Below are 15,346 nucleotides of genomic sequence, written 5' to 3'. Positions count from 1 at the left end.
TTAAACCGAGATATTATTGCTAATTGGAACAGAAGTAGGGCACATGTGAATCAAAGGGAGATATCCTCTGTTAGGGTTGAATCTCCTCTTTAAAATGACACCCTGATCATGTCCTTACATTCACGGTTGACTGAGCAGTAACCAATTTTATGAAAGGGTCTATTTGGAGACTTGCGCCACTTTTCATGGTGAAATCTCTTTTTTCCCCACCTGCCTTGATTGGCAACCATAGCCTTATAATTGGCACAACAAATACCACAATTAAAAAGTGGCGCAATTCTCTAAATAGACCCTTTCATAAAATTGGTCACTGCTCAGTCAACCATGAATGTAAGGACATGATCAGGGTGTCATTTGAAAGAGGAGATGCAACCCTAACAGAGGATATCTCCCTTTGATTCACATGTGCCCTACTTCTGTTCCAATTAGCAATAATATCTCCGTTTTTTTTTAATTTTTTTTATCCACACTTTATATATGGAACACAGTGTATATGAGGTAATTTATATGCAACACGTGTATATGAGGTAAACAGTCGTTTTTATAGACTGGACATGTGGCCGTTCTAGACCAATGAAATAGCAATATACAGGGTGCGTCATAATGGAAGTGACCTAATGAGAAATATTTTTATAAAATATAGTTGCTCGCTCCATTTAATAAAAATAACGTAGGGATAATGTACATATTATTGACTAGTAACTGTCAAAATTTCATGTTTTTTTAAGGGGAAAAAAATTTATTCTAGTTCACTTTTTTTTGACTCGCCCTTTATAACAACCATATGTTTGGCCTGTGGTCAACCCTATATATGGAAGTGTATTGCTTCCAATGTAAAATAATATATGTAAATATTTACGAAATGCCGGATTATCCAAACTTAAGCTAACACAATGTTTTCACTATTGAAAGGGGCCTCCATGATAAATTGCTAGCATACCTGGAGTGTGCGTGATCCTTGACTATAAATACACATGTCGCTAAGTTATGTCATGTAAAACATGCATAGAGCAATTAGGAACATGAAGCCTATATATGTTAATGTTTTGGTAAGCATTTTAATTGAACTGTGTTAAAGTTTATGCCAAACATTCCTTGCCTTATGCCTAAAATGATGCTTGCTGCTTTTTGAAGACATTTAATATTTAGTTATTAGCAGAGTAATTGTACGTTTATTCATGTTCTTAAAAATAATGTTTCTTGCCCAAACCCTTATCACACAAATAGAGTATGATTTGACAGTGGCAAAATTGGAGTGTTTACATTTGTTCCGTGTTGCTTAATTTTTGTGCTAACTGTTTCTGCATGGTACATTTTGTTCTTTGATTTGGTACCACATTTTGTTCTTATTGGTATTGGTCTGTACATATTTTAGTCTGAATAATTTTGGGGATTAGTTTTTACATTGTATGTCCAAAAGAGAGTTCTGAAATAACTTACTAAGCTTACTATGTATTATATTTCACTTTAAGAGTACTTATCATAGCTGTTTTTATACTAACTACACGTTGTGTGTGCAATAGAGTCTTTCCATTCGTCGGCCATTGTTGAGGTCTTTTTAGTTATTTTAATTTACAACCAAAGAGTGCGCAAGAAGTCTTACTCATGCCCATTCATGTGGAACAAATTTGCACACAAAAATGGCTGCAATGCAAATAGTCTATAGTAATGCAATTATCACCCCCCCCCCCCAATCGGGTATGTATTTGGTGACACCTACCCGCTATGGATTGAGAAGTTAAGTCTGAATTTTGTTAGTAATATAAACAAGTAAAGCTCTGAAATTGGCAATATCTATATTGTGTGAGTTTAACGCCAGAGTTTAAGAATGGAAGGAGGACAATTGATGGGTGCATTAGTGTTTACTTTTAAAATTAAAAAAGGTGGGGTTTTTTTGTATCTGATTTACCTTAAAAAAAATGTGTTTTTGCTAATAAAATTATGGAAAAAAAACTTTTGTGTGCGGCTGATCTATTGTTTTTGTGTGTGTGTATTTTGTGGCTTAATCGACATGATCACTGAGGGATCAATTGAATTGAAATCATTGTTTGGATGGGTTTATTAATTAAGTAGTACATTGTACATGAAACGATGGAGATTCTCCAGACAACACTGAGGCGGAGTATATACCGTACATTGCAGGGGCGTCAATCGCTTCTCAAAAGTGGGGGGGGGGGGGGAACACACCTTGATCAGAACTGATGCGAGCGCGAATCGCGAAGCCCTTACGGCGTGGGGTTCGCCGGGCCCGCTTAAGGGCCCCCCAAAAAAATTGGATTCTATATGCTCTGTGGTGTGATCTGAAGCAATTTCTTACCACTTTTCTCGATGCTTTAACTAATATTTTCGTAGCAAAAGATAATTATTTGAACATCGTTTTCGAGGTTGGAGTCATTGAATTGGCTACCAGAATGCTGAGCTACAGGCGTGGGGTTCGGGGCCCGCTTAATAGGGCCCCGAAAAATAAAATTGGATTCTAAATGCTCTGTGGTGCTATCTGAGGCAATTTCTGACCACTTTAACCAATATTTTTTAACTTAACAAACTTATTGCTGACTTCACTGAGTGCAAATCTGAATCTTTCGGTTGGATTTCCATTTTGAAGAATACTTCTTCTTTTTTGTTGTTGGAAAAGTGTGTAAGGATCGTTGGAGAAACCTGTGAGCTTTTGTTGCGTGTAGGCCTGGCTAGTCATACAATATTTTTCCACTTTTGCACATATGGACAGCTATACCTGCCCATTCATGCTACAACAAGGCCAAAGGAAAAAGTCTAAACTTTTTTGAACTAATTTAATGCAAATTTGATGCTTTTGTTGTAATTTGTCTTTTGTTTTTAATCCTGATCGGTTAGCTCAAAATTAATTTGAGTGAAAAGAGAGTCAAGTAGATATTGTATTTTAGGAATGAACTGGGTGGGGATTAATTTTTAAAATTCCAATCTGATATTAAAATCCGCCCACCACCCGTAAACGTCGCTGGCCCCGCCCCTAACATGGAACGTTATATTGACGTTGAGGGCAGCAGAATGTACACACGTACACGTACACGTACGTAGTACATGTAGTACACGTACGCGATCATAAAAATCCGCCTTCACCATAAAAACGTTCGTCGCTGACTTGTGCAGCTGTGTAAATCACTCGCCTTTGAATTTCGAAAAAAATGAAGGTCGGTAAGTAACAAGCGATTGTTTTTTAGACATGTTTTTTAAAAAGCGAAGATTATGTGGAGGATCGCACTTTTAAAAATGTAGTTTACTGTTTAGATTGTTGATTGATAACATTTTGTTGTTGTCATGATTGTTTCATTCCTAGCTCCATAAATGTGGCCAATTTTTAATTTACTGCCTACTGGACTAGCTGGAGTTACCCAGCCCTGAGTTTTATCATTGGGTTGTCATAAATGACAACCCAATGATAAAACTCAGTTACCCAGCCCTGGGTAACTCCAGCTACTACTGGACTACTTCCGTAAATAAAGGCCACACTTCCACCATGTACAAAAATACTCCTACAAAGTCCTAGAACTATGATGCTCTGCTAGTTCTAGGAGTAGTACAAAAACATGTCGAACTTAGTCAAATTTTGATTTTCACATTTACTAGGCTTAGTTTGCACTCGGACTCGGAGCCTCGTACTTTCATAGTCATAGTTCTAGGAGTAGGCGTAGCTTGAGTAACTCCAGCTGACATGCTCCATATTCATTCACATGTTACATGTGAAAGAATATGGAGCATGTCAGCTGGAGTTACTCAAGCTAGAGTAGGCGGAGTACTTAGTTTGTAGTTTATTTTTGCTTTTGAAGCATACTCACCCTCGTTATAGGCTAATCAGAAAGTGCTGCCTTTTTCAGATGTCTAATTTTCATGAAATTTCATGTTCAAATTTGATACGCAAACGTGTGCAAACGAATCTGGAAATTTCACGAAAAATAGACATCTGAAAAAGCCTAGTATAAAAGTAGTAAAAGGCAGCACTTTCTGATTTAAAAAATTCGATATATTTCCGAAATTGTTTTGACCCACCCTGTGACCCACCCCAAATTTCAATTTTTTAATGCTGAATGACTATTCAATAAAAAAAAGGGTTATTTCGGCTTTGTTATGATTAGCTTTGCTGTGTCCAATGACAGACATGACAGACGATCTCGAATCTGAGGCCGCTGGGTATTTTGGGGTTTTTTTCTAATTCTTGTATTATTTTTGTATTACTTTAAAATAAATGAAAACTGAATTTCAATTTTCAGTTATTTCATCTGACCCACCCACCCAGAGTTTTGAAATTTTTTTAACATTGACTATTCTGAATGGCCCCTACATCTTATTCAATTTTAACTATTGATATTAGAATGGCAGGCTCAGTTATGGGTCACTGAACGACCCGAAACTGCCCTGCCTCATTACTCCCTGGACCTCCCAAGCACTCAATGGTTTATTGATTCAATGGTGAATACACAATACAGGTATATAAGGCCAAACAAAAAATCATTCTGCTTCTGGTTTCCCTACCTACCCTATTCTGACAGCCCCTACCCTCATCTTTTTTTTTGGGGGGGGGGGGAATGAGAAGGGAAAAAACACCCAAAACCATCAATTACTACCTTTTAGTTTTACCCTTGACTCACGCAGACACCTCCATATGATTGTACAAACAAAAAATTGCCCCCAAAAAAATCCCTACCTAGAACAAATTTTTTTTTTTTGTTGCCTAATGCAATGTATATATGCAAATGGGTTAATTCAACATTTGAACAGTTCAAAATTCAGCACAGCCAAACATGTACATGTACATGGGTAGGCCTACACCGCGTTATGGGGACGTTTTTTTATTGTCCCCACAAAGTAACAGAACAGGAATTGGGACACACATACTTGTTCTAGCATGTTTGTTTATGGTGTAAATCAAGGATTTTCTATTGTTCCTCTTCCCTTTTCCTTTGTTTATACTCTTTTTTTGCAACAGCTCTCATTGGTTTTGTACACGTTTTCTAACCGAGGAGTTTTCGATTTGGTTCCTGTCCTCCATTCATCAATGATGTTGCACGTGTATATCCTCAATTTACACCATAAACAAACGTTGTAGTTGTGGGGAGTACACACGAGTTGTCCCATGGTACTTTGTTTGTACTATTTTTTTGCAACAACTCTCATTGGTCTTGTACATGTTTTCCAACCAAGGAGTCCTCGATTTGGTTCCTGTCCTCAATTCATGGATGATGTTGCACGTGTATATCCTCAATTTACACCATAAACAAACGTTGTAGTTGTGGGGAGTACACACAAGTTGTTCCATGGTACTATGGGCCGAGGGATCGAAGACGCTGTGGAGACAGCAGAAAGTCCCCATAACTCGGTCCTAATTTGCCTAACAATAAAAAAAAACTTCCCCATAACACAGTGACGGCCCACCCAGGGTGTTTCCTAGCTACCTCAATGGAGGTAGGAAAAAAAAACACTGGGTGGGCGGGAAAAGATTTGCCAGAATTTCCGTAGGGGCGTAAATTCTGTTCAATTTGCATGACATAAAATACTAATTTAATTGACCAGTGGACTAATTTACTTCCCTCGTAATAATGAATCCCAGCATTTATATAGAATTATATCGAATATAATAGAATATATCGCAATCCTAATGTAGGGTTCCCAACACCGAGGGTGCATATGATCAATCATAGGTATAATGTACGTCTACATGTACATATGTACGTATATTGTTCAAGTTGCTATTCTGGTTAATAAATGGGAGCACTGGACCATATTAGGATTATATACCAGCAACTATTGTAAACTACATTGTACCTGCATAACTGCACCCTTATCTGCTAATCCTGCTATAAACTGTGAATATCCAGTGTATGCTTCCCACCCCTATTCATAGAATGGTGACCTTTCACTGTATCACAAATGTCTGGCTTCAGATCGGGATTCAGGGTCAGTATGATTGAATATTCAATTGTGTCTGGCCATGCACCGTAGGGCCAAGGCAATAGGATACTATAGTGGGCATAACCATGGAGGCAGGAATAACCCAAGGTCACTATATGTACATGTACACCAATTCAACAAATTCCATTGCCAACATATAGTTTGTGACCTGCTGCAACTTTGCCATTGTAAAATTTGTCATTCAAATGAGGATTGAGGTGCCCAGATGTTTAGTAAAATTTGTTATTCAAATGAGGATAAGGTGCCCAGAGTGTTTAGTAAGTTTCTCCACAGCGAGCAGGTGAGGTCTGTTGTAAATTTGTACACTCTGTTATGTTAATATTTTCTTTCCAGTTTACATTCTGGACAAGCTGGAATACGCCCATGGGCTGCAAAACATGTTTTGAACGCAATAATGTTAATCGAAAAGTACATTCGTACAACTATCCTTAAAAACTGGGCGTTTTTGTGTTTTTCTTGTGTTATTCGTGCGAGAACAAATTTTCCGTTTAAGACTGGCTCTCAAGATGGGCTCGCAACCACTGGTAATCGGTATAGACTGTCGTAGGCATTTATGAATTTCTGTTAAAGCTTTCTTATCTTTAAAGGGAATATACATCATTTGCTTTTGCTGTAATTTTCAGAAATGGATGGAATTGGGGGGTTGGAAATATAAAGCAAATATAGTTACACTGACTTTTTGGAGGTTTTGGGTTCGAAATGCTATAAAAACCAAGAAAAACGATCATTTTCCTGTAGTCTGGTTCCCTGACTCCATATAAGAAGAAACAGAGCAGTTTACATACATTGGGGAATTGTAAGGTCAGGGAACCAGTCTAGCTGGCTCGTACCCGTTCATAGGTTTGTAATCGATTGCAAACAAGTGCAATGGTCAATTGGGGCCAGTATTTGAAAAAAGCCAGTTGTTTCCAACGCTGATCGGCCGATCAGCGTTGGAAATTGATACAAAAATACCATTTTTCTTGAAAATGACAGTATACCAGGTGCCATAATTTTACAGGATGCTTTAGACTGTCATTTACCAACATCCTATTAAGGTATTTCGCAAAAACTTGGTAGTTTTATTTTTCGATGTTTGCAAATGTTGTATATTCCCTTTAAATTTCTTTTACAGTATAATCTTTGTAGAGGTTACGCACTAACAACCTTCAGCTCATCACCGCAAGCAGCTCCAGTCCAAGACCACTAGACGAGACAAAGCCCGCCGGTCGCGTGTTAACGCCAATGACCAGATCTCCACCTCCGAGGTGACGATGGAGAGTGCAGAGTGCGTGACCCTTGTGCCCTTCGTGCACCAGGTCGGAGGTCACACTGGAATGATGAAGTACGACGAGGCCACCGTGTGTAAACCGGTCTTCCCGGCCGAGCTCCACTTTTACGAGATGCTCACACCAGAACTGGCCAAATTCACTCCAGCTTTCAAAGGTACATTTAATTTGGTAGACTTTGAAAAGTGATGTTTTGATAACTTTTGATTTTCCTATTACGCTTAACCATTTCGCGTTGGAGGAAGTGATAACACGCACGTTTCTGTGTTCAAAGTTGAACATAGAAATTGACTGGAGCAGATTCCTGTGACCTCTGGATTCCCATTCCAGTGCTCTACCAACTGAGCTCTCCAGCCCTATGTTGGCGGTTACCCATTTATTTTGTCAATGTCTTTATTCATGGGTGCTACAAGTACAATGTTCATGTATGTAGTTGTTAAAACAAGCAACTAAGTTGAAAGAAATTGTGTTTTATTTGTTTAGAGCACGGGGCACACACCTTAATTGTCTTCAAACATCACCAGCGATAAAACCTCAGTTTAAAAGTAATTAAAACAAAAAGTGGATTTTCTAAATCATATTGTTTTCCTAAGCAGGGTTGTTTGACAGTTGTTGAAACAAACCTGTATTCTCTGTCATTTTCTTTGTTGTTCCAAACAGTTAGAACGCACAATAAATTGTTTGTTTGGTGTTTTTTTTTTTGACGAAACACATGAAACAGGTTTTAGGGACATTGCGTTTTAACATGTTTAATGGTGATATTCTTTGAACGGATTGAGCAATTTCAGTAATTTTTTTCATCTACAAGTAGTTTATGAAATTGGTTTTCCAGTCATTATTATTTTTAGTGCTACATATTTTTTGAAATATGAAATACATTTTTGGGGGTGTTTGGGTTCCCCCTTTTTTTACTCACCCTGTACTACATAACATGTCATCTGAAAGTGAAAATTGAATTTTTATTTTTTTCGCTCCTACAGACCTGACTGTTTCATTTTCTTTATCCAAACAGGGGTTGTCCATGTTTTCGTTCAAGAAGAAGATGATGGCTCGTTGAGCGTCCGAGCCTACCCAATAAGGTCACAGCACCAGACTAGCACCGGCCCAATGTACCCCAGCAATGGACAAGTCTGGGTACCAGACTCGGCAGAAGAACATGACAGGAAAAGTTCCGAGTTGTCACAGCAACAAAGGACAAATCCTACGCAGCAGTAAGTTTGAATTTACATTGTTTTTCTTCTTTTTTTGCCAACTTTTTGAGATATGGCAGACATAGAGGGAGCTGTTTGGTTTGGGTAAATACCAAAGTGTGAAATGCCCATAAGTGGGCCCCGCGAGTAATCCGGAAGCTCGCCGCGTGACCTTACATTCAGGCTCTACTGTGCTGTACGTAACTTGTTTGTCCTGATTTACATGTACGTGTATTCTTTTGTGTTAAATCAGAAGTGAACCATCGGACAGCAAAGATTCCTCCAGTGAAGAGGACTTATTTGAAGATCACTCGGAGAGCAAAACAACTCGGCAGCAGTTTGAGAAGGGCAACCCGTGGGGAGTTCATCTGAACCGACTGCAGATGGCTCGCATGCACAAAGACTTCGGCTCAAACAAGCTCCATAGTATCCTTGGCATATATCTCTGCAGACTTATTCAATGATTGTGATAGAGTAATTCATTAAACCTACCCCAAATTTATCAATCATTAAAGGGCCATTATGTGCTGAAATGCGCCCAATTGGGCTACAAAACACGTTTTTAACGAAATGATGTTAATTGGAAAGAGTGTTCATAAATACCTAAGACAGTTTAACCATTCTTATTGGTGGAGAGCCTGTCATGTGGCTGGTCTTAAACGGATGATAAAGACATGGCTGGCTGGTCTTAAACACTTTTCCAGTGTCACATGGCATGTTGACTCTCTTAAAATCCGGTGCCAGCACCGTTTCATTTGTTGAAAGTTCACAGTCCTCACTGAGGCATGCGCAACACTACCAGTGAGTCAGTATTTCATAGTCCTACATTCACGCTACACTGGTACATTTGTGTTCTGCGCGACATCACGCAGTACGCGTGGTGCGCCCCAATCTCCATGTAAGGAGTTGTTTACCATTGTTGACTTACCATTGTATAGCAAGAGAAGTGTTTTGTTGATTGCAATCGTTGATAATATTCTTTATTTGTTTGACTTTACCGAAATATTTTGATTTATTTTTTTGCTCCAAAAGGTATTTATGAATGGGAATAAATATGTGCTCGGTCGGTATTAAACGCTATGTTTAAGACCAGTTGGAGGTTGGGTACTGATAATTACACTCGCCTTTGGCTCAGGTAATTATCAGCATCCAGACTCAAACTGGTCTTAAGCAGAGTGTTTAAAAATCCCAAAGCACACATGTATTCCCTCATTTGAACGTAGGATATTTTTGTGTTATTCTTGCAAGAACTCCTCGTGGCAGTGTAAAGTCAAAAATACTGTTTAAAGTGAAAGGCACGTGCACGTCCAGACTCTTTTCATTCTCTTGACAAAAACTTCGGCCCACATTTTTCAGATCGAAGCTGTACAAGGAGACTGTTACCGGTAATTTCTGACAGTGACTTCCCTTGTAAAAGGGCAATTTTGTTTCTTTTATCCACAAAAACAGAGAAAAAAACCATTGGTTCCACCGTTGCGATATTTCCATTAACAGTTGAAACCCTTCCAGAGTTTATCCTTTTGGAGAATCTGACGTCCAAGTTTCGCTCCCCGTGCATCCTGGATGTTAAGCTAGGGACGAAGACCTACCACAAGGACCACTCAGAAGCCAAACGGCAGCTGCATATCGACCGCGATGCGGCAACCACCACGGCCACGCTAGGCCTACGCCTTTGTGGCATGCAGGTAAGAGTGTTGGAGAAAATGTTTAAGCACTATTATTATTAAAGGTAGAGTCGACCATTTGTCATTGGTGCATTTTTGTCGTTTGAAGCAACAAAAGTGCTCAAAATCTAAAGACGGGTGGTAAGACAGTCGAACACCTTTATAACAAGGTCCTTGGGACTCTACAAATTACCTTGTTATAACAGGTACCTTGTATGATCAGTAATGGAAAACAAAGAACAACAAAGACTTGGGGCCTAATAATATCCTTGTTATAAGCCGGATGTTGTATTAACAGCGCTCTTCTTATCAGGGACCAACTGCAATTGGATAGGGCATTTTCCATTCAGAATTCATGGCAAAGTAATTGTAACTGTTTTCACGCAGTTGTATCAGGCCAGCAAAGGCAGTTACAAATGCCGCAACAAATACGATGGACGCCGCCTGGGCAAGGAAGGCCTCCAGAGTGCACTACGTGAGTACTTCTCAACCAGCAACGAAGTCAGGATGGAACTCCTGCCTCCCTTTATTGAGAAATTGGAGGCACTCCTCCAGGTGGTTTCCTCGATCTCGACCTTCAGCTTCTTGAGCACCTCCCTGCTCTTCATGTATGAGGGGGATGGGGACCAGTCGAGTAAGTCGCTGCAGGATACCAATGGAGACTCGCCGGAGTTGTTGACGGACCTACGGATCATCGATTTTGCCAATTCGGAGCGGGACCCAGACAGCATAACGGACATCGAGTCCAGTAACAAAGGATGCATCTACGGACTGGAAAACCTGCTGCAAATCCTGAAAGACATTCGGGCAGCGAGTAAGCATTCAAGCTAATGACAGCATCAGGACTCAGAGGCGAGGTTTTTGCAAGCAATCTTACATTAACTGTGTTTTAGCAGTGTATCTCTTTGTAAGGGTTCCCTGTCACCGAAAATTATGTAAAATTATTTTTTAAACCTTTCATGCCTTCTATTGTCGGTGATGAGAATAGAGATGCTAGATTGTTACTCGCAATACAGAAAGACAAAAGTGCACTAGTATACAAATGTAACATGGTTTGAGGGTAGATAGTCAATATTAGCTCTCCGGGGTATTGGAAGTTGACGAAATATTCGCCTCGGGAATTAGTTCGTAAACTTCCGGCTTGTGATCTGGCTGACAAGCACATAAGATACATGCATGTAGCTCCTAGACTGATCAGCTTAATAAGGTGCGCATGATGTACACATTCATCTAGACTCGTTGTACAATTAGCGTTTCACTCGTTAAAAATAAAAGATCAAGTACATGCGAGTGCCATTGACACCATGCGCTTTCCAGAGATACATAATTTGTGCACCCTCGGATAACAATGGGTGAGTTTTTAGACGCTTGGAGGCAGAAAACGCATCAGTCCTTCTCTGTTGTTTGTGTAATTTTGAACATACTGTTTTTTTTTTATCTTCCGCATGTAATAGTTGGGCACAGGATAGCTGAAATAAATAATTGTTAAGATACACAGTTTCTTTGCTTCTATGGCAATGGCAATTTTCTGGGGGTTATTTTCTCACAATTTTATGATTTTTTTCTCTCCACATAATGTATATTTTTAGTTTTTAGCATTTTCAAAATGTTTAATACAACATGCACATGTATAAATAGCACTCATATATTGTTCATAATACTTTCTTAAACTGGGATATGCATGTTAAAGTATTATAAATCTGTAGTCTCCAGCAGTCTGTCCTACCCCAGACAAAATCGATATCTATGTACTGCCGAAGACTAGAGATTTGTAATACTTTCTTAAACTGAGATATGTATGTTTGCAAGATAATTTAAAAAGTAGTAAATGTGACAGTCCAATGGATAGAAAGACATCATTCACTGTACACAGTGCACTACACACATCTGTTCCATAAAGCCATATGTTCAGAATCTAAAATGTTCCACTTTACATGAGTCCCTGCTTTAATAGGCAGTGCCAAACAATGTTTTGATAGTTTGTTGGTAAATACTCAAATTGCAAGTTGTACTTCAAATGGGGTCCGCTCATAAGTCCGACGCCTCATAAGTCCGACAAAATTGCATCCCCTAACCAATTAAAGGCCCATAAGTCTGGTGCCTCATAGGTCCGATGCCTCATAAGTCCGAGGCCTGATAGGTCCGATGCCTCATAGCTCCGACGCCTCATAGGTCCAACAAATTTAAACGCCTTGTCATTCCGACGTCGGACTTATGAGGCGTCGGACTTATGAGGCGTCAGACCTATGAAGCGTCGGACCTATGAGGCGGAATAAATAAATGTTATGCCTCATAAGTCCAACGCCTCATAAGTCCAAAATTTCGGACTTATGAGGCGTCGGACCTATCAGGCGTCAGAATTATGATACAGCCCCCTTCAAATTCCGGCATCACTTTTACGCTATCTCCGACGACGATTTGGGGATTAACAACCGCGACTTCTGATGTGAAATACGGTCCTTATAAAGTACCATTCTAATGACCAATTTTGTTCTGATGACTACATTCAGCGATATTTATGGTTCTTTGAGGGATATGCCATTGTCAAGTTCGTATTTTTAATCATAGTAATTCTGATAATATTAGTTATAAAACCATGACAATGGCAGTGCACTGAAAAATAGAAGTATATTTTTGATACCATTTTCTGTAACATTCCAGAATGCCAAAATATCCCATTTCCTTCAAATCAATCTCTTTTTTTCCCCACCTGCCTTGATTGGCAACCATAGCCTTTTACTCTGTGACAATTGACACAACAAATACCACAATTGAAAAGTTCTGCAATTCTCTAAATAGACCTTTCATAAAATTGGTCACTGCTCAGTCAACCGTGAATGTAATGACATGATCAGGGTGTCATTTTAAAGAGGAGATTCAACCCTAACAAAGGATATCTCCCTTTGATTTACATGTGCCCTTCTTCTGTTCCAATTAGCAATAATATCTCGGTTTGGTGTTTTTTTGGTTTTTTTTATCCACCCTGTGTATAACATTTGTTATGAACCCAGTTGTCACGATGTTCGTTTAAATACATGTAATGGTGTACTCTACTAGTATTTTAACTAGATGGGGAATATGCTGTTTATAGTCTGTATATAATATAGATGTACGGCTTATTAAATTATTTTTTCAGGCCCGTGCATTTGACATGTAAGGAAATTCCTTAGGTTCTCATACCGCATCACAATAATTTTAGGGAATGTTTGAATTTAAATCTGTGCCTTCCTATGTGCCAAATTTGAAATTTAACATACATGTACCACTATGCATGTCATAATTTTTTGGCAAACAAATTTTGTCTTGCCACAAAATGCCACAGTTTGGCATGGTGCCTGATCATCTTCTTCATTTTGTATGCAGATTGTGAGATCTCTGGTCAAATAATTGAAGCAGTTAAAATAAATATTAAACAGTTAAATGGCAGCAGTGTACAACTCAATGGTATTCAACTAATGAATGTTTATGAGTGCAATGGTAAGAATAATGTCATGAGGTGACAGATGGATGTTCCATTCTACAAAGCGAAAATGGAATATTCCATCTGTCACCGCGTGAAATTATTCTATCCATTGCACAAAATGTGAAACATTCATTATTTGTTTTATACAACGCCTGAATAAATCCTTGTCATCTGATTGGTCAGAGCCACCAATAGTGTGACCAATAGAACTTCTATTTTTACTGTGTGGCTGGGCCGTGGGTTGGGACGAATAATCAATGACATGTGATCAGCAACCCACCAATCAGATGGCGGGGATTTATTCTGGCGTTGTATAATCAGTGTTATTGTACTGATGAAATTTATTATGATTATTGTGATTGTGAACCAAGTCCTGACAATGTGGCAGTAGCCTTTTCTACCTTTGTTGCCTTAGGACCTGCATGTACATCTGAAAATGGCACATTAAGTTGACCTCAAGGTCATAGGTCATTGGGTCAACAAGCGTTGGCCGCTCTCAGACTCAATCGCCTAGAAGTGAGAGTTAAGCCATACATGTGCTTTCTCGATAAGGGGGAATATTCTATAAATTCCAATTTTTTATGTTGCCGAGAGACTGTGTGTGTAATATATAATGTATTCAAGAGTGGACCATTAAGAAGGAGTTTAAATCATTTGTAAAGTTCAGGGAAATTTAATATAGGGAAAAAATCATTACATCTGAATCAGGCTGTAATATAGGTGTAAGTAGTGACATAATTGCCATACAACCGTGATCCCCAAACTTGATCTAAAATGTACATACTGATCAATACGCATTATTCATGTAAACCCCCCAACTTGAAATAAATGTAAACATGTGTTACATTTTTTAATCATGTCGACATGAAAGAAAATTAATTAAGGATCATCTTTCATAATGTGTTTTTTTTTAAATTTGACCTTTCCAAATCATGGAAGTTTGCAGCGACCGATGCCTAGAATGTTAACACTCATTTGTGGGGCAGATTGAGTAAACTTACATTTCCTGCAATATTTGTGTATATGTTCACCGTCGATTTGCATAGACCTGTGGGAATTTGTATGATGTATTTTAGCCACTGTCGATACAGTAATTGATAGATAGTTTAATTTCACTGCAGCATGCTATATCTTTGACGTACATGTACGTGCTTCACTTTAAATGTTCAACAGGGACAAGCACAATACATGTCTTGTGCACACATTAATGTGCTTAGCCAGTGTTAAACAAGTATCGTCAGACCCCGTAAAACTCACTACGCAATCCTATTTTGTACGCACTCACCTTTAGTTTTGCATTGGCAACGCGCGCGCATTGCAAAGCATTACCTGTACCTGCACAGATGATCGAGGATACAGTGCAAGAATAAAGTTTATCAACGGTTTAAGTCCCACGTGACTGGCTCGATCTCGACCAATAGGAATGGGTAAACCGTCTCAGTTATTTATGAATGAAACAAAACACACCGCAAAGATAACTGAATGAAATCATGTCATTACTATACACGTTATATGTGTATATTTTGCAAATGTAACTCTAAAATATTTTTTTATTTCATATGATTGGTTATAAGTCTGTACATGGAATATGCGTAGTTTTAGTTTAGTTTGGTTTAAGTGAATTAAATGGTTAATTTACATGAAAATGTTCTGTTGCTGTGGTGGTTTTAATCGTAAGGGATGTTAGTTACTGATAAGTATATTTTTTTTAATGGGTAACGGTACACAATTGGGTGTTAACTATAAGTAGGGTAATAATCGATTTTACAAATGGAGCAAATATAAATTATTGACCCTTTCAGTGGATAATTTGAA

General features: G+C 38.7%; 1 protein-coding gene across 3 annotated transcripts; it reads left to right on the top strand.

The window, feature by feature from the left end:
- Nucleotides 1–3,052: 3,052 nt before the first annotated feature.
- On the top strand, nucleotides 3,053–11,505 carry LOC119719475 (inositol hexakisphosphate kinase 3-like). 3 transcript variants are annotated; one of them, XM_038188948.1, is made up of 6 exons: nucleotides 3,053–3,170; nucleotides 7,061–7,371; nucleotides 8,227–8,425; nucleotides 8,658–8,830; nucleotides 9,914–10,089; nucleotides 10,456–11,505. In XM_038188948.1, the coding sequence occupies exons 2-6, from the start codon at nucleotides 7,200–7,202 to the stop codon at nucleotides 10,897–10,899; spliced, it is 1,164 nt and encodes a 387-aa protein (XP_038044876.1). In that variant the 5' UTR covers nucleotides 3,053–3,170; nucleotides 7,061–7,199; the 3' UTR covers nucleotides 10,900–11,505. The 3 variants fall into 3 exon arrangements, with proteins under 3 accessions (XP_038044876.1, XP_038044875.1, XP_038044877.1); XM_038188947.1 differs by having other exon boundaries at nucleotides 3,053–3,174; XM_038188949.1 differs by lacking the exon at nucleotides 3,053–3,170 and adding an exon at nucleotides 5,445–6,226.
- The last annotated feature ends 3,841 nt before the right edge of the window (nucleotides 11,506–15,346 follow it).

This window comes from Patiria miniata, unplaced genomic scaffold (genome assembly GCF_015706575.1).
Source record: "Patiria miniata isolate m_02_andy unplaced genomic scaffold, ASM1570657v1 HiC_scaffold_8, whole genome shotgun sequence".
NCBI lineage: Eukaryota > Metazoa > Echinodermata > Asteroidea > Valvatida > Asterinidae > Patiria > Patiria miniata.
This window is presented reverse-complemented; position numbering and strand designations above follow the sequence as displayed.